Here is an 18,588-nt window from a genome sequence, read left to right as displayed (position 1 = left end):
GCGAAGATGTGATCTATATGGACTTCAGTAAGACGTTTGACAAGGTTCTCCATGGGAGACTGATTAGCAAGACTGGATCTCATGGAATACAGGGAGAACTAGTCATTTGGATACAGAACTGGCTCAATGGTAGAAGACAGAGGGTGGTGGTGGAGGGTTGTTTTTCAGACTGGAGGCCTGTGCTACAAGGATCAGTGCTTGATCTAATATCTTTCATCATTTATATCAATGATTTGGATGTGAACATCAGATGTACAGTTAGTAAGTTTGCAGATGACACCAAAATTGGAGATGAAGTGGACAGCGAAGAAGGTTACCTCAGATTACAACAGGATCTGGACCAGATGGGCCAATGGGCTGAGAAGTGGCAGATGGAGTTTAATTCAGATAAATGCGAGGTGCTGCATTTTGGGAAAGCAAATCTTAGCAGGACTTATACACTTAATGGTAAGGTCCTAGGGAGTGTTCGATAGTCACAGGTGAGGTGCCGGGAGACTGGAGGTTGACTAACGTGGTGCCACTGTTTAAGAAGGGTGGTAAAGACAAGCCAGGGAACTATAGACCGGTGAGCCTGACCTCGGTGGTGGGCAAGTTGTTGAAGGGAATCCTGAGGAACAGGATGTCCATGTATTTGGAAAGGCAAGGACTGATTAGGGATAGTCAACATGGCTTTGTGTGTGGGAAATCATGTCTCATAAACTTGATTGAGTTTTTTGAAGACATAACAAAGAAGACTGATGAGGGCAGAGCAGTAGATGTGATCTATATGGACTTCAGTAAGGTGTTCGACAAGGTTCCCCATGGGAGACTGATTAGCAAGGTTAGATCTCATGGCATACAGGGAGAACTAGCCATTTGGATACAGAACTGGCTCAAAGATAGAAGACAGAGGGTGGTGGTGGAGGGTTGCTTTTCAGACTGGAGGCCTGTGACCAGTGGAGTGTCACAAGGATCAGTACTGGGTCCTCTACTTCTTGTCATTTACAGAAATGATTTGGATGTGAACATAAGAGGTACAATTAGTAAGTTTGCAGATCTCATCAAAATTGGAGGTGTAGTGGACAGCAAAGATTATCTCAGTATAACAGGATCTTGACCAGATGGGCCAATGGGCTGAGATGTGGCAGATGGAGTTTAATTCAGATAAATGCGAGGTGCTGCATTTTGGGAAAGCAAATCTTAGCAGGACTTCTACACTTAATGGTAAGGTCCTAGGGAGCGTTGCTGAACAAAGAGACCTTGGAGTGCAGGTTCATAGCTCCTTGAAAGTGGAGTCGCAGGTAGATAGGATAGTGAAGAAGGCGTTTGGTATGCTTTCCTTTATTGGTCAGAGTATTGAGTACAGGAGTTGGGAGGTCATGTTGCAGCTGTACAGGATATTGGTTAGGCCAGTGTAGGAATATTGCGGGCAGTTCTGGTCTCCTTCTATCGGAAAGATGATGTGAAACTTGAAAGGGTTCAGAAAAGATTTACAAGGATGTTGCCAGGGTTGGAGGATCTGAGCTACAGGGAGAGGCTGAACAGGCTGGGGCTGTTTTCCCTGGAGCATCGGAGGCTGAGGGGTGACCTTATAGGGGTTTACAGAATTATGAGGGGCATGTATAGGGTAAATAGACAAAGTCTTTTCCCTGGGGTGGGGGAGTCCAGAACTAGAGGGCATAGGTTTAGGGTGAGAGGGGAAAGATATAAAAGAGACCTAAGGGGCAACTTTTTCATGCAGAGGGTGGTACATGTATGGAATGAGCTGCCAGAGGATGTGGTGGAGGCTGGTACAATTGCAACATTTAAGAGGCATTTGGATGGGTATATGAATAGGAAGATTTTGGAGGGATATGGGCAGGGAGACGGCTGTGAATGCAGACAGTGTTGGAGCTGGGTGAGAGCGAGCAGGGAGAGGGCTGTGAATGTACAGCGGGTTGGAGCTGGGTGTGAGAGAGCAGGAAGAGGGCTGTGAATGTACAGCGGGTTGGAGCTGAGTGTGAGAGAGCAGGGAGAGGGCTGTGAATGTAGACAGTGTTGGAGCTGGGTGTGAGAGAGCAGGGAGAGGGCTGTGAATGTACAGCGGGTTGGAGCTGGGTGTGAGAGAGCAGGGAGAGGGCTGTGAATGTACAGCGGGTTGGAGCTGAGTGTGAGAGAGCAGGGAGAGGGCTGTGAATGTAGACAGTGTTGGAGCTGGGTGAGAGCGAGCAGGGAGAGGGCTGTGAATGTAGACCGGGTTGGAGCTGGGTGTGAGAGAGCAGGGAGAGGGCTGTGAATGTAGACCAGGTTGGAGCTGGGTGTATAAGATACAACTGGAATGAAAAGCACAGACAGCGAGCAGGGACTGTCATTTTTCTTTTATTAAATTATTTATAAGTTACACACATGGAGGCAGCTCCGAAGAGGAGACAATCAGCCCTCATCACCACCCCCCCACCGCTCACCTCACTTCAGCAGACTCCAAGCACTGAGAATGGTCCATAACTTGAAGGCAGATGTCGGATTGAGGTGGGGGTGGCCAGGAAACAGGGGTGAGCGGGCAGGTTATGGGGGTCCAGCAGGAAACAGGGGTGAGCGGGCAGGTTATGGGGCATGGGGCATCCAGCAGGGAACAGGGGTGAGCGGGCAGGTTATGGGGCATCCGGCAGGAAACAGGGGTGAGCGGGCAGGTTATGGGGCATGGGGCATCCAGCAGGGAACAGGGGTGAGCGGGCAGGTTATGGGGCATGGGGCATCCAGCAGGGAACAGGGGTGAGCGGGCAGGTTATGGGGCATGGGGCATCCAGCAGGGAACAGGGGTGAGCGGGCAGGTTATGGGGCATCCGGCAGGAAACAGGGGTGAGCGGGCAGGTTATGGGGCATGGGGCATCCAGCAGGGAACAGGGGTGAACGGGCAGGTTATGGGACATCCAGCAGGAAACAGGGGTGAGTGGGCAGGTTATGGGGCATGGGGCATCCAGCAGGGAACAGGGGTGAGCAGGCAGGTTATGGGGCATGGTGGTTCCAGCAGGGAACAGGGGTGAGCAGGCAGGTTATGGGGCATGGTGGTTCCAGCAGGGAACAGGGGTGAGTGGGCAGGTTATGGGGCATGGTGGTTCCAGCAGGGAACAGGGGTGAGTGGGCAGGTTATGGGGCATGGTGGTTCCAGCAGGGAACAGGGGTGAGCAGGCAGGTTATGGGGCATGGGGCATCCAGCAGGGAACAGGGGTGAGTGGGCAGGTTATGGGGCATGGGGTATCCAGCAGGGAACTGGGTTGAGCGGGCAGGTTATGGGGCATGAGGTATCCAGCAGGGAACAGGGGTGAGTGGGCAGGTTATGGGGCATGGGGTATCCACCAGGGAACTGGGGTGAGCGGGCAGGTTATGGGGCATGGGGTATCCAGCAGGGAACTGGGGTGAGCAGGCAGGTTATGGGGCATGGGGTATCCAGCAGGGAACTGGGGTGAGCGGGCAGGTTATGGGGCATGGTTGTTCCAGCAGGCGACAGGGGTGAGCAGGCAGGTTATGGTGGTTCCAGCAGGGGACAGGGGTGAGCGGGCAGGTTATGGGACATGGAGGTTCCAGCAGGAAATGGTGGGGTTGTGGTGAATGTGCAGGGAATGGGTTCGGTGGGGCAGACAACAGGATCTGGGTCGGGGAGGGGGTGACACTCCAGGGATCCAGATGGGAGCATGGACCCCCATGGGATGCAGATGGGGGTGACCCAGAGGAATCCAGTTGCTGGGAGGGGGAGACAGTGGGACACCAGCAGTGTGACCTAGTGAGTTCCAGAGGGGGATGTGACCACCAGGACCCGGATGAGGGGAGAACCCAGCAGGATCCATGTGAGGGTTTTAATGTAGAGGGTCCCAGATGTGGGTGTGGAATCCAGGAGGATCTGGACGAGGGGAGAAACAGTGGGATCCGTCTGTGGAGGGGAGCCGTATAGGATCTGGATAGAGATGGGTGGTGGTGGTGGTGGTGGGGGGGGGAGAGAGGTAGGGCAGTTTGGGGGGGGTGAAGAGAGCAGTGGATCCCAAGCCGCAGCCTGGGATGAGAAGCTGGTCCCTGCCAGCAGCAGCAGCAGCAGCACAATCTCAGTGCAGCAGGAACCCACTCCTTTCACAATCCTCGCTGTGAAACCATTCCCTCAGTGATACATACAGCAAGACCTACAGGCAGAGGGGAGCTGATCCTCTGCATCAACAAACAGCAAAGAAAAATACTTTTAAAAAAAAAATTAAATAAAAGCTAAGCATCGCTGGAGGCTTTCTGCTACAGGAACTAGATACTGGGAGTTAAAAGCACTGTCTGGAAATAGAGATATTTTACGTCTCTCAATTTACAACACAACGCTTGACTCAATGCTAAAGTGACACTGTACACGACAGAGTGAGAGAGAGAAAAATTACTTCCTTTTAAAATAAAAAGTATTCTTTCTTTCAGAAACAGAACAGTAAGTTTGAATGTAGAAGGTCATTCTCAGGAGGTGTCAGAGGGAACATGTTCTTCAAAGCCCTCACTTTCACGCACCAAAGCTCGCTCCAGAATCACTCGGCCCTCTTTGTATCGCTGACTGTCTTCAGTCGCAAACTCGTAGATCCAGCCCAGCTTACTGTTGCAGTTCTTGCAGCTGACGTCCCTGACCATGTGTCGCCCAGTTAGCATCACTCGGTCCTGGACTTCACTGTACTGCAGATTCACCACCTGAGCAAGAGGCACACAGTGTTAGTCTCACCTACAGCCCACAGATCCTTCACATAGACACGATACTGAGATCAGCCTGACTGGCTGCTGCAACAGCTCACCTTGTTAAAGAGGAAAGCTCTTCCTGTTGCCCCTGTGAAGCGTGTGGAGATTAGTTCTGAGCGGTTTGTCAGGATGGTGTCACAGTTTGCACAGGAGAACAGTCGGGTGCCTCCGATATGATCAAGGAAAATTCGGCCCATGATTCCCAGTTGTGGAATGGCCTCAGACTGGATCTAGGGAAAAGAGGTTAGCAAATACATAATACAACAGGCAGAGTCAGTGTGTCTTCATGAAGGGGCACTCATACCTGACACAGTTACAGGAGTTCTTTCAGCAAACAACGTACGCAACAGGGAAAAGGGGAACTGTGGATGGAATAAACAGGAAACGTTGGATTAACCTGCACCTACTGAACCAGCAAAACGGATATACCTCAAAGATTGAAAACTTTACTGTATTATTCGGTTTAATTATTATAGTTTTTAAATTTATTTATCTCAATGTAAATATATGTATTGTTTAATCAAATAGCCACACAAAATATCAACAGTTGATTCAATTTGAAATCAATTCCCCCCCAGATACCACCATGTCCAGGCAGTCAGTTGAGGGTGTAAGTTTTATTTCAGGCAAAGTTGCGTTATTATTCAAGCGATTTACACTGTAAATCCAGTAAAACAGTGATGCATATACACCTGCATTACATTTCTATGACTCTGTGTGTCTGCCTCTTGCTCAGGTGGTGAATCTCCAGTCCAGTGAAGTACAGGATCGGGCCACACATGGTAAGGGGCATGAGCTGCAAGAATTGCAACAGGACTCACAGAGATGTACCTTGATCACTTGGAAATAGGGGCCAGGTACAAGAACGTTTAGTGTATTGAGACTTTCATAAGGCATGCAATAAGGTAATACTCAGAGGGGTAGTTAATAAGGTGAGGGTCCTATGATGATGTAGATAGTACATTAGCATGGACAGAGGATGGGATTCTGGATTAGTGGTGCTGGAAAAGCACAGCAGTTCAAGCAGCATCCGAGGAGCAGGAAAATCGACGTTTCAGGCAAAAACTCTTCATCAGGAATAAAGGCAGAGAGCCTGAAGGGTGGAGAGATAAACGAGAGGAGAGTGGGGGTGGGGAGAAAGTAGCATAGTGTACAATAGGTGAGTGAGGGTGGAGGTGGAGGTGATAGGTCAGGGAGGAGGGTGGGGGAAGGTAGCAAAGAGTACAATGGGTAGATGGGGGTAGGATGAAGATGATAGGTCAGAGAGGAGGGTGGAGTGGATAGGTGGAAAAGAAGATAGGCAGGTAGGACAGGTCATGGGGACAGTGCTGAGCTGGAAGGTTGAAACTAGGGTGAGGTGGGGAGAGGGGCAATGAGGAATCTGGTGACGTCCACATTGATGCCCTGGGGTTGAAGTGTTCCGAGGCGGAAGATGAGGTGTTCTTCCTCCAGGCGTCTGGTGGTGAGGGAGCGACGGTGAAGGAGGCCCAGGACCTCCATGTCCTCGGCAGAGTGGGAGGGGGAGTTGAAATGTTGGACCACGGGGCGGTGTGGTTGATTGGTGCGGGTGTCCCGGAGATGTTCCCTAAAGCGCTCTGCTAGGAGGCGCTCAGTCTCCCCAATGTAGAGGAGACCGCATCGGGAGTAACGGATACAATAAATGATATTAGTGGATGTGCAGGTAAAACTTTGATGGATGTGGAAGGCTCCTTTAGGGCCTTGGATAGAGGTGAGGGAGGAGGTGTGGGCGCAGGGTTTGCAATTGCTACGGTGGCAGGGGAAGGTGCCAGGATGGGAGGGTGGGTTGTAGGGGGGCGTGGACCTGACCAGGTAGTCACGGAGGGAACGGTCTTTGCGGAAGGCAGAAAGGGGTGGGGAGGGAAATATATCCCCTGGTGGTGGTGGAAATGTCGGTGGATGATTTGGTTTATGCGAAGGTTAGGGTGGAAGGTGAGCTTGGGCTAACTAACAGAGGGTTGGGATAAGGGGGGCCCGCTCAGGAATGGCAGTCGGTAACTAAAGGAATCAGCTTCTGGGGCCACAATTATTAACAACACGCTCTGTTCTGCGATTACACTATTTCTTCAACTCAAATGGGCTTTTAATGTAATTGAAGAATTTAGACTGTCATTTGCAGGATGCGAATGATTCTAAGCTGTATTGGCTATAACGCAATTCCGGCCCCATTAGATGAAAGGGCATGGCTGTTGCATGATTTTCTCATAACGAGATCGCACGAGAACCGGATTATCGCGATACAGAGTCGTAGAGTCACAGAGATCTACAGCACGGAAACGAACCCTTTGGTCCAACCTGTCCAGATATCCCAACCCAATCTAGTCCCACCTGCCAGCACCCGGCCCATATCCCTCCAAACCCTTCCTATTCATATACCCATCCAAATGTTGTAATTGTACCAGCCTCCACCACTTCCTCTGGCAGCTCATTCCATACACGTACCACCCTCTGTGTGAAAAAGTTGCCCCTTGGGTCTCTTTTATATGTTTCCCCTCTCACCCTAAACCTATGCCCTCTAGCTCTGGACTCCCTGATCCCAGGGAAAAGTCTTTGTCTATTTATCCTATCCATGCCCCTCATAATTTTGTAAACCTCTATAAGGTCACCCCTCACCCTCTGACGCTCCAGGGAAAACAGCCCCAGCCTGTTCAGCCTCTCCCTGTAGCACAAACTCTCCAACTCTGGCAATCTCCTTGTAAATCTTTTCTGAACCCTTTCCAGTTTCACAACATCTTTCCTGTAGCAGGGAGACCAGAATTGCACGCGATATTCCAACAGTGGCCTAACCAATGTCCTGTACAGCTGCAACATGACCTCCCAACTCCTGTACTCAATACTCTGACCAATAAAGGAAAGCATACCAAACGCCTTCTTCACTATCCTATCTACCTGCGACTCCACTTTCAAGGAGCTATGAACCTGCACTCCAAGGTCTCTTTGTTCAGCAACACTCCCTAGGACCTTACCATTAAGTGTATAAGTCCTGCTAAGATTTGCTTTCCCAAAATGCAGCACCTCACATTTATCTGAATTAAACTCCATCTGCCACTTCTCAGCCCATTGGCCCATCTGGTCCAGATCCTGTTGTAATCTGAGGTAACCCTCTTCGCTTTGGTGTGGAAGTGCGGGGAGGGGGGGGGGAAGGTGGGAGGCGCGGCCGGGGAAGGGGGGGCAGAGGGAGGTGTGGGCAGAGGGAAGCGTGGGGGGGCAGAGGGAAGCGTGGGCAGAGGGAAGCGTGGGGGGGCAGAGGGAAGCGTGGGCAAAGGGAGGCGTGGGCAGAGGGAGGCGTGGGCAGAGGGAGGCATGAGGAGGACAGAGGGATGTGTGGGGGGGGCAGAGGGCAGAGGGAGGCGTGGGCAGAGGGAGGCGTGGGCAGAGGGAGGCGTGGGCAGAGGGAGGCGTGGGCAGAGGGAGGCGTGGGGGGCAGAGGGAAGCGTGTGCAGAGGGAGGCGTGGGGAGGGCAGAGGGAGGTGTGGGGGCAGAGGGAAGAGTGGGCAGAGGGAGGTGTGGGCAGAGGGAGGCGTGGGGGCAGAGGGAGGCGTGGGGGCAGAGGGAGGCGTGGGCAGAGGGAAGCGTGGGCAGAGGGAGGCGTGGGCAGAGGGAGGCGTGGGCAGAGGGAGGCGTGGGCAGAGGGAAGCGTGGGCAGAGGGAGGCGTGGGCAGAGGGAAGCGTGGGCAGAGGGAAGCGTGGGCAGAGGGAGGCGTGGGCAGAGGGAGGCGTGGGCAGAGGGAAGCGTGGGCAGAGGGAAGCGTGGGCAGAGGGAAGCGTGGGCAGAGGGAGGTGTGGGGGGGCAGAGCGAAGCGTGGGCAGAGGGAGGCGTGGGGAGGGCAGAGGGAGGCGTGGGAGGGCAGAGGCGAAGCGTGGGCAGAGGGAGGCGTGGGGGGCAGAGGGAGGCGTGGGAGGTGTGGGGTGGGGGCGAAGATGGGCCATGAATCAGCAAGGGGAGGGGAGGAGCTCCAATCTAGCAAAAACCTCAGCCGTCCCGTAAGCTCAACTGTGAGCAAAAAGAGAAACAAGAGGCGTCTCTGATCACATCAGTTCCCCTCACCCCAGTGTGTCAGTGCAGAGTGTAACCAACACAGACTCAACCCTGGCAGGGACAGTCAGGAAATATTGCGTTGCTTGCTGCTAGCCACAGCCAGAATCCCCCCAACACACACACGAGAAAACAGCTGCTGGCTTATAGCCATCCCGGGCCTGTTCTGCTGAGAGACACTGGAGAGGGAAGATTAACAAGGAGCCTCTCAGACTGGAGGCCAGGCAGCCTGAAAACAAGCTGATCCAATCCTCAGCAAACAGGAACGAACCCAGCCACACCCACTGGCAATAAAGAGAAATTACTCAAACCACAATAATGTATAGAAGGAGACAGCAGGCAGAGCAGATGGAATGAGAGAGAGAGTGTGTGTGGTGGTTGGGTGGAGAGACAGGAGCCCGGTGAGACAGAGACAGACAGACAGACGGAGAGTGAGAGGTCTGAATATAGGTAAATCACCCAGACTGGATACACACAGAGGTCTGAAGGAGACAGCTGAGGAAATTGTAGAGGCACTGGTGATCTTTCAGGAGCCCCAGAGAAGTAGAAAATGATGAATGTAACACCCCTGTATAAGACAGGCGGGACGCAGAAGATAGGAAACTGGAGGCCAGTTAGGCCTGACTTTGGTGGTTGGGAAGATTTTAGTGCTCATTATTAAGCATGTGATTGCAGAGAACTTGGAAATGCAGGGTAAAATAGGGCTGGTTCAGGATGGCTTCGTCAAGGGAAGAAGATGCCTGACAAATCTATTAGAATTCTTTGAGAAAATAATCAGCAAGTTAGACGAAGGAGAACCAGTGGACGTGATTGGATTTCCAGAATGCTTTTAACAAGGTGCCGCAGATGTGACTATGAAATAAGATCAGAGCCCATGGTGTCCAGGCAAGGCACTGGTACGAAGACAGGATTGGCTAACTGGCCGAAGGCAGAGGAGGGTAGAGGCATCTATTTCAGGATGGCAGCCAGTGCTGAGTGGAGTTCTGCAGGGGTCAGAGTTGGGAGCATACCTATTCACATTGTACAAGCTCAATCTAGAACAGAGGGCACTGTCGCTATATTTGCAGATGTCACAAACATAGGACAACGATGGTAAGGTAAGGGAATCTAGGATAACGGAGGTGGTTATGAATTTAGTCAAAAGGAAAAAGCTAAAATCGGATAGGATACGCGAGGAATCTAAGGAAAGCAGGAAAGAACTCAAGCAGGGAATTAGGAGAGCAAGGAGGGGCAATGAAATGACCTTGGTAAGTCGGGTGAGAGAGACCCCCAATGTATTCTACAGAGACATTAACAACAAGAGGATAACAAGGGAGAAGGTAGGACCACTCCTGGATAAAGGAGGGTACTAGTGCTTGGAGGCAGAGGGTGTGGGTGCGATCCTAAATGAGTACTTTGTGTCAGTATTCACCCAGGGGAAGGACATGGAGGGTGGTGAGATTTGTGTGGAGCATGCTAATATATAAGGGTATTTTGAGATTATGAAAGATGTGGTGCTGGGTGCTTGAAGAGCGTTAAGGTGGATAACTCCCCAGGGCCCGATGGTATCTACTCCCAGTTACTGAGAGGGGCAAGAGGGGAGATTGCTGGGGCCTTGACCAGGATCTGTATATCCTCGCTATGCACTGGAGGGGTACCGGAGGACTAGTGAGTGGTTAATGTTGTTCCTCTGTTCAAGAAGGGAAATAGGGATAATCCAGGAAACTATAGACCAGGGAGTCTCACATCGGTGGTTGGGACGTTATTGGAGAGAATTCTTAGGGATAGGATTGAGGTGTATTTGGACAAGCGTGGCCTAGTTAGGGCCAGTCAGCATGGCTCTGTGTGGGGCATGGCTCTGTGTGGGGCAGGTCATGGATTCCTAACGTGATTGAACCTTTCGAGGAGGTGATGAAGGTGATCGATGAGGGTAGAGCAGTGGATGTTGCCCCCGTGGATTTTAGTCAGGCTTTCAACAAGGTCCCTCATGGTCGGCTCATCCAGAAGATTAAGATTCACAGGATCCACGGGGCCTTGCCCGTGTGAATTCAGAATTGGCTTGCCCTGGGAAGGCAGAGGGTAGTGGGGGAAGGGGGTTTTTCAGGCTGTTGGGTCGGTGACTGGTGGGGTTCCACAGGGATCAGTACTGGGCCCTCTGCTGTTTGTGATATGTATAAATGACCTGGATGGAAATGTAGATGGCTGGGTTGGTAAGTTTGTAGGTGATACAAAGATCGGGGGGAGTTGTGGATAGTGTCGAAGGTTGTCAAAGGATACAGCGGGATAGAGATCAGTTGCAGATATGGGCAGAGAAATGGCAGATGGAGTTTAAGTCAGGGATGTGCGTGGTGGTGCACTTTGGGAGATCAAATGTGAAGGAAAAGTATTCAGTTAATGGCAGGCCCCTGAACAGCATTGATGTACAGAGGGATCTTGGGGTTGCAGTCCCTAGCTCCCTGAAAGTGGCCACGCAGCTAGACAGGGTGGTAAAGAAGGTGTATAATACACCTGCCTTTGTTGGTTGGGGAATTGAGGACATGACTCATGATGTCATCTTGCAGCTTTATAAAACTTTGGGTAGGCCACACAGAGTATTGTATTCAATGCTGGTCGCCACATTACAGGGGGGACATGGAGGCTTTGAAGAGGTTTCCCAGAATGCCCCCTCGATTAAAGGGTATGAGCCATAAGGAGAGGCTAGAAAAACTGGAATAGTGGAGGCTGAGGGGAGACTTGATCGAAGTCTACAAAATTATGAGATGCAGACATAACGTTGACGGTCAGAATCTTTTTCCCCAGAGTTGAAATCTCTAAAACTAGGGGGCAAGCACTTAAGATGAGAGGGGGAAGTTCAAAGTGAGATGGGAGGGACAAGTTTTTGAGACAGTGTGGTAGGAGACTGGAATTCGCTGCCAGGGGTGGTGGTGGAGGCAGGTTAGATAGGGACATTTAAGGGGCTTTTAGATAAACACATGAATATGCAAGGAATGAAGGGATATGGACCAAGGGATTAATTAAATTTGATGTCATCTTTGGCACAACATGGTGGGCCAGAGAACACTTCCTGTACTGTCATGTTCTACAATGGGTGTTGAGGTAATGGGAAGGCTACAGGATAGGCAAGTGGGCAAAGAAGTGGTAGCTGGGATATAATATGGGAAAATGTGAGGTTATACACTTTGGCAGGAAGAAGAGAGGTGTAGACTGTTTTCTAAATTTTTAAAAGCTTCAGAAATCTGAAGCTAAAAAGGACTTAGGAGTCTTAGTTCAGGATTTTCTTCATGTTAACACAGAAGGCAAATGCAAAATCAGCATTCATTTCAAGAGGGCGAGAATCCAGTACAAGAGCAGGCCATTCGGCCCTCCAAGCCTGTACTGACACATCTTGCCCTTCCGTACTAGACCTGTTTTCATTTACAGGATCCGTATTCTGCTCTTCCCTTCCTATTCACGTTTTTGTCCAGGTGTTCCTTGAGTGCTGCTGTTGTGGGTGTTTGTGGAACACCACTAGTCGCAGCCCTTCCACCGCTACGCCCCAGTCTGCTGAGGCTGTATAAGGCTCTAGTCAGACTACATTTGAATATTGAGAGCAGTTTGGATGCCATATAGAACATTACAGCACAGTATAGGCCCTTCGGCCCTTGATGTTGCGCCGACCTGTGGAATCAATCTGAAGCCTATGTATGCTACATTATTCATTTTTCATTTATATGCCTATCCAATGGCCATTCAAATGCCCTGAAAGTTGGCGAGTCTACTACTGTTGCAGGCAATGTGTTCCACACCCCTACCACTCTCTGAGTAAAGAAACTACCTCTGACATCTGTCCTATATCTATCACCCCTCAATTTAAAGCTATCGTCCCTCGGGCTAACCATCACAATCTGAGGAAAAAGGCTCTCACTGTGCACCTTATCTAACTCTCTGCCATATCTCAATTAAGACACCTCTCAACCTTCTTCGCTCTAACGAAGACAGCCTCAAGTCCCTCTCTCCAAACTTATGAAGGGCTTATGCCCAAAACATCAACTCTCCTGCTTCTCGGATGCTGCCTGACCTGCTGTGCTTTTCCAGCACCATACTCTGTTGTTCCCTCCATACCAGGCAATATCCTAGTAAATCGCCTCAGAATCCATTCCAAAGCTTCACATCGTTCCTATAACGCGGTGACCAGAACTGCACACAATACTCCAAGTGCGACCGCACCAGAGTTTTGTGCAGCTGCAGCATGACCTTATGGCTCTGAAACCCAATCTCCCTACTAATAAAAACTAATGTACTGGACACCTTCTTAACAGCCCTATCAACCTGGGCGGCAACTTTCAGGGATCCCTCTGTGTACACAGACACCAAGATCCCTCTGCTCATCTACACGACCAAGAATCTTACCTTTTACCCAGTACTCTGCATTCCTGTTACTTCTTCCAAAGTGAATCACCTCATATTTTTCCGCATTAAACTCCATTTGCCACTTCTCAGCCCAGCTCTGCAGCTTATCTATGTCTCTCTGTTACCTACAACATCCTTCCACACTGCCCACAACCGTACCAACCTTAGTATCATCTGCAAATTTACTAACCCATACTTTTAGACAATAGACAATAGGTGCAGGAGTAGGCCATTCTGCCCTTCGAGCCTGCACCACCATTCAGTATGATCATGGCTGATCATCCTTAATCAGTTCAAAGTTTGGGAGAAGATTTGTAGCTCGGGTGCTCGTTGTTGTGGTTCTGTTCGCCGAGCTGGGAATTTGTGTTGCAGACGTTTCGTCCCCTGTCCAGGTGACATCCTCAGTGCTTGGGAGCCTCCTGTGAAGCGCTTCTGTGCTGTTTCCTCCGGCACTTGTAGTGGTTTGTCTCTGCCGCTTCCGGTTGTCAGTTCCAGCTGTCCGTTGCTGGACAGTTATTACAGGATACTACTATTATAGGACAAGCCAAACAGAGAACAGCCAGGGAATTCCTAGAGGCATGGCACTCATCCACAGATTCAATCAATAAGCACATCGACCTGGACCCAATATACCGACCACTGCAGCTGACAGCTGGAACTGACAACTGGAAGCGGCAGAGACAAACCACTATAAATGCCGGAGGAAACATCACAGAAGCGCTTCACAGGAGGCTCCCAAGCACTGAGGATGTCACCTAGACAGGGGACGAAATGTCTGCAACACAAATTCCCAGCTCGACAAACAGAACCACAACATCCTTAATCAGTATCCTGTTCCTGCCTTATCTCCATAACCCTTGATTCCACTATCCTTGAGAGCTCTATCCAACTCTTTTTTAAACGAATCCAGAGACTGGGCCTCCACTGCCCTCTGGGGCAGAGCATTCCACACAGCCACCTCTCTCTGGGTGAAGAAGTTTCTCCTCATCTCTGTCCTAAAGGGTCTACCCCGTATTTTTAAGCTGTGTCCTCTGGTTTGGGACTCACCCATCAGCGGAAACATGTTTCCTGCTGCCAGAGTGTTCAAACCTTTCATAATCTTATATCTCTGAGTCAGATCCCCTCTCAGTCTTCTCAACTCAAGGGTATACAAGCCCAGTCGCTCCAGTCTTTCAGTGTAAGGCAATCCCGCCATTCCAGGAATTGACCTCGTAAACCTACGCTGCACTCCCTCAATAGCAAGAATGTCTTTCCTCAAATTTGGAGACCAGAACTGCACACAGTACTCCAGGGGTGATCTCACCAGGGCCCTGTACAGCTGCAGAAGCACCTCTTTGCTTCTATACTCAATCCCTCTTGTTATGAAGGCCAGCATGCTATTAGCCTTCTTCACTCCCTGCTGTACCTGCATGCTTACCTTCATTGACTGATGTACAAGAACACCCAGATCTCTTTGTACTGCCCCTTTACCTAAATTGACTCTATTTAGGTAGTAATCTGCTTTCCTGTTCTTGCAACCATACATTTATCCACATTAAACTGCATCTGCCATGCATCTGACCACTCACCTAACCTATCCAGGTCACCCTGTAATCTCCTAACATCCTCCTCACATTTCATCCTGCCACCCAACTTAGTATCATCAGCAAATTTGCTAATGTTATTACTAATACCATCTTCTATACCATTAATCTATATTGTAAAAAGCTGCGGTCCCAGCACGGATCCCTGCGGTACCCCATTGGTCACTGCCTACCATTCCGAAATGGAGCCGTTTCTCACTACCCTTTGTTTCCTATCAGCCAACCAACTTTCAATCCAAGTTAGTACTTTGCCCCCAATACCATGCGCCCTAACCTTGCTCACTAACCTCCTATGTGGGACTTTATCAAAAGCTTGCTGAAAGTCCAGGTACACCACATCTACTGGATCTCCCTCGCCCATCTTCAGAGTTACATCCTCAAAAAATTCCAGAAGATTAGTCAAGCATGATTTCCCCTTCATAAATCCATGCTGACTCTGACCTATCCTGTTACTACTATCCAGATGTGTCGTAATTTCATCCTTTATAATAGACTCCAGCATCTTTCCCACCACTGAGGTCAGACTAACTGGTCTATAATTTCCTGCTTTCTCTCTCCCACCTTTCTTAAAAAGTGGTACAACATTAGCCACCCTCCAATCCTCAGGAACTGATCCTGAATCTATTGAACTCTGGAAAATAATCACCAACGTTTCCACGATTTCTTGAGCCACCTCCTTCAGTACCCTGGGACGTAGACCATCAGGCCCTGGGGACTTATCAACCTTCAGACCTAACAGTCTCTCCAACACCAATTCCTGGCAAATATAAATTCCCTTCAGTTCAGGTCCTTCAGCCACTGTTACCTCAGGGAGATTGCTTGTGGCTTCAGAACACAGATTTGAAATACCAATTCAACTCTTCTGCCATTTCTTTGTTCCCCATAATATATTCCCCTGTTTCTGTCTTCAAGGGCCCAATTTAACCCCCTCATTCAGGTCGTTTATGAAAATGTGAAACAGCAGTGGCCCCAAAACAGATCCGTGCAGCACACCACAAGTAACTGAACACTAGGATGAACATTTCCCCTCAACTACCACCCTCTGTCTTCTTTCAGCTAGCCAATTTCTGATCCAATTTGCCAATCACCCTCAATCCCATATTTTCTGCAATAGCCTACCATGGGGAACCTTATCAAACACCTGACTGACATCCAGATACACCTCATCCACCTGATGTGTCACCTTCTCAAAGAACTCAATAAGGTTTGTGAGGCAGAACCTACCCCTCACAAATCCGTGTTGACTATCCCTAATCAACTTATTCCTTTCTAAATGATTATAAATCCTATCTCTTATAATCCTTTCCAACACTTTACCCACAACCGAAGTAAGGCTCACTGGTCTATAATTACCAGGTTGTCTCTACGCCCCTTCTTAAACAAGGGAACAACATTTACTATCCTCCAGTTTTCTGACACTATTTCTGTCAACAATGATGACATAAAGATCAAAACCAAAGGCTCTGCAATCTCCTTCCTGACTTCCCAGAGAATCCTAGGAAAAATCCCATGTGGCCCAGGGGTCTTATCTATGTTTACAATTTCCAGAATTGCTAACACCTCCTGGTAAACCTCAATCCCATCTAGTCTAGAAGCCTGTATCTCAGTATTCTCCTCGACCACATTGTCTTTTTCCAGTGTGGATACTGAGGAAAAATATTCACTTAGCGCTTCCCTTATCTCCTTCGACTCTGCACACAACTTCCCACTAACCTTGATTGGCCCTAATCTTAGTCTAGTCATTCTTTTATTCCTGACATACCTATAGAAAGCCTTTGGGTTTTCCTTGATCCTATCCACCAACAACTTCTCATGGCCCCTCCTGGCTCTTCTTAGCTCTCTCTTTCGGCCATTCCTGGCTAACTTGTAACTCTCAAGCGCATTCATGTCTCATCCTAGCATATGCCTTTTTCTTCCTGTTGTCAAGAGATTCAATTTCCTTTGTAAATCACAGCTCCCACGCCTGGCCACTACCTCCCTGCCTGACAGGTACATACTTACCAAGGACCCGCAGTAGCTGTTCCTTGAATAAGTTCCACATTTCAATTGTGCCCATCCTATGCAGTTTCCTTCCCCATCATATGCATCCTAAATTTTGCCTGATCACATCATAATTGCCTTTCCCCCATCAATAACTATTGCCCTATAGTATATACCAATCCTTTCCATCGCTAATGTAAACATAACCGAATTGTAGTCACTATCACCAAAGTGCTCACCTAACTCCAAAGCTAACACCTGGCCAAGTTCATTACCCAGTACCAAATCCAATGTGACCGCACCTCTTGTTGGCCTGTCTACATACTGTGTCAGGAAATACTCCTGCACACATCGAAGGAAAGATGTGCTGGAATTGAAGGGTGTCCAGAGAGATTTACAAGAATGATCTTGGGGATGAAGGGCTTATCAAATAAGGAGCAAGGGAGAAATGAGAACTGTACTTGATGGAGTTTAGAAGGAAAGGGATCTAATTGAAACTTACAGAACATTGAGTTTTGAAAAGATTTGTAGCTCAGGTTGAGATTCTGGATGTAGGTTTGCTCACTGAGCTGGAAGGTTCATGTTCAGACGTTTTGTCACCATACTAGGTAACATCTTCAGTTCCTCTGGATGAAGCACTGCTGATGATTCCTGCTTTCTATTTATATGTTTGGGTTTCTTTGGGTTGGTGAAGTCATTTCCTGTGCTGATATCATTTCCTGTGCTTTTTCTCAGGGGGTGTAACTCAATGCGTTGCCATGATTCTAGGAATTCTTTTGCGTGTCTGTAAGAATATTAGTGAGAGAGGGTCATGTCTCACTAATCCTTACATACAGATGAGGAAGGACACCACTTCGACTGGGGCAACACATCCACCCTAGGACAAGCCAAACAGAGACACGCACGAGAACTCCTAGAATCATGGCATTCTAACCGGAACTTTATCAACAACCACATTGAGTTAGACTCCATCTACCACCCCCTGAGAAAAAGAACAGGAAATGACATCACCAGCCCAAAACCCAAACTTATAAATAGAAATCAGGAATCATCAGCAGTGCTTTGTCCAGAGGCTCACTGAAGATGTTGCCTAGTATGATGACGAAACGTTTGAAAATGACCCTTCCAGCTCAGCGAGCAAACCTACATCCAGAACTTACAGAATACTGAGACACATGTTTAGAGTGGATATGGAGAAGATGTTTCCACTAGTGAGGGGGGCTAGGACCTGAAGGCAAAGCCTCAGAATGAAGGAATGACCCTTTAGAATGGAGATGAGGGGGAATTTCTTCAGCCAGAGCGGGGTGAATCCGTGGGACTCATTGGTGCAGAGGGCTGTGGAGGCCAACTCACTGAGTTTCTTTAAGACATTTAGATATATTCTTGATTAGTAAAGGGATCAAGGGTTACAGGGGGAAAGCTGGAGAATGTGGTTGAGAAACATGTTGGTTATAGTCGAATGGTAGAGCAGATTAGATAGTGTAAATGGTCTAATATCTGCTCCTATATCTTATAGTTATGATCTTAATTAAATTCACGTAGTATTCTGAACAAATAAATTAATAAACCCTTAAATAGATGTTAAATGGATCTGATCTTATAGATATTATAAAAGATCCCCACAGAAACATTAGCCAGAGCACAACAGAATTTAGCATCCTGTTGGAGAGGGAGGATCTTGGATTCAAAACAATTCCACTCAGCTTAAATAAAGGTAATCACAAAGGAATGAGGGCAGAGCTAGTGGAACAATAGCAGACATTTAAGTAAATGAGCTGTGATTCACAGCAAAGGTACAGATCATTTGGTATAACATGGATCTTGTCAATGCTAACTGGCTAGAATGCGATTGATAAATTGTGGACGATATCTGGATATCGCAGATTTTCTACT

The 18,588-nt window shown here is 48.9% G+C and overlaps 1 protein-coding gene across 1 annotated transcript in view; it reads right to left on the bottom strand.

Annotated features, from left to right (window-relative positions):
- Positions 1–2,321: 2,321 nt before the first annotated feature.
- ypel5 (yippee-like 5) overlaps positions 2,322–18,588 on the bottom strand; it is a 35,549-nt gene continuing 19,282 nt past the window's right edge. Inside the window, exons 2-3 of the mRNA XM_060855443.1 lie at positions 4,767–4,940; positions 2,322–4,665 (exon numbers count right to left, since the gene is read on the bottom strand). Of these exons, the coding sequence (XP_060711426.1) occupies positions 4,441–4,665; positions 4,767–4,907 (366 nt within the window). The 5' untranslated portion in view covers positions 4,908–4,940 and the 3' untranslated portion in view covers positions 2,322–4,440. The remainder of the gene's footprint in view (positions 4,666–4,766; positions 4,941–18,588) is intronic.

The sequence above is a fragment of the Hemiscyllium ocellatum genome, chromosome 3, assembly GCF_020745735.1.
Source record: "Hemiscyllium ocellatum isolate sHemOce1 chromosome 3, sHemOce1.pat.X.cur, whole genome shotgun sequence".
In the NCBI taxonomy this organism is placed as follows: domain Eukaryota; kingdom Metazoa; phylum Chordata; class Chondrichthyes; order Orectolobiformes; family Hemiscylliidae; genus Hemiscyllium; species Hemiscyllium ocellatum.
Note: the sequence above shows the minus strand (reverse complement) of the source record. Positions and strands in the feature narration are given on the sequence as shown.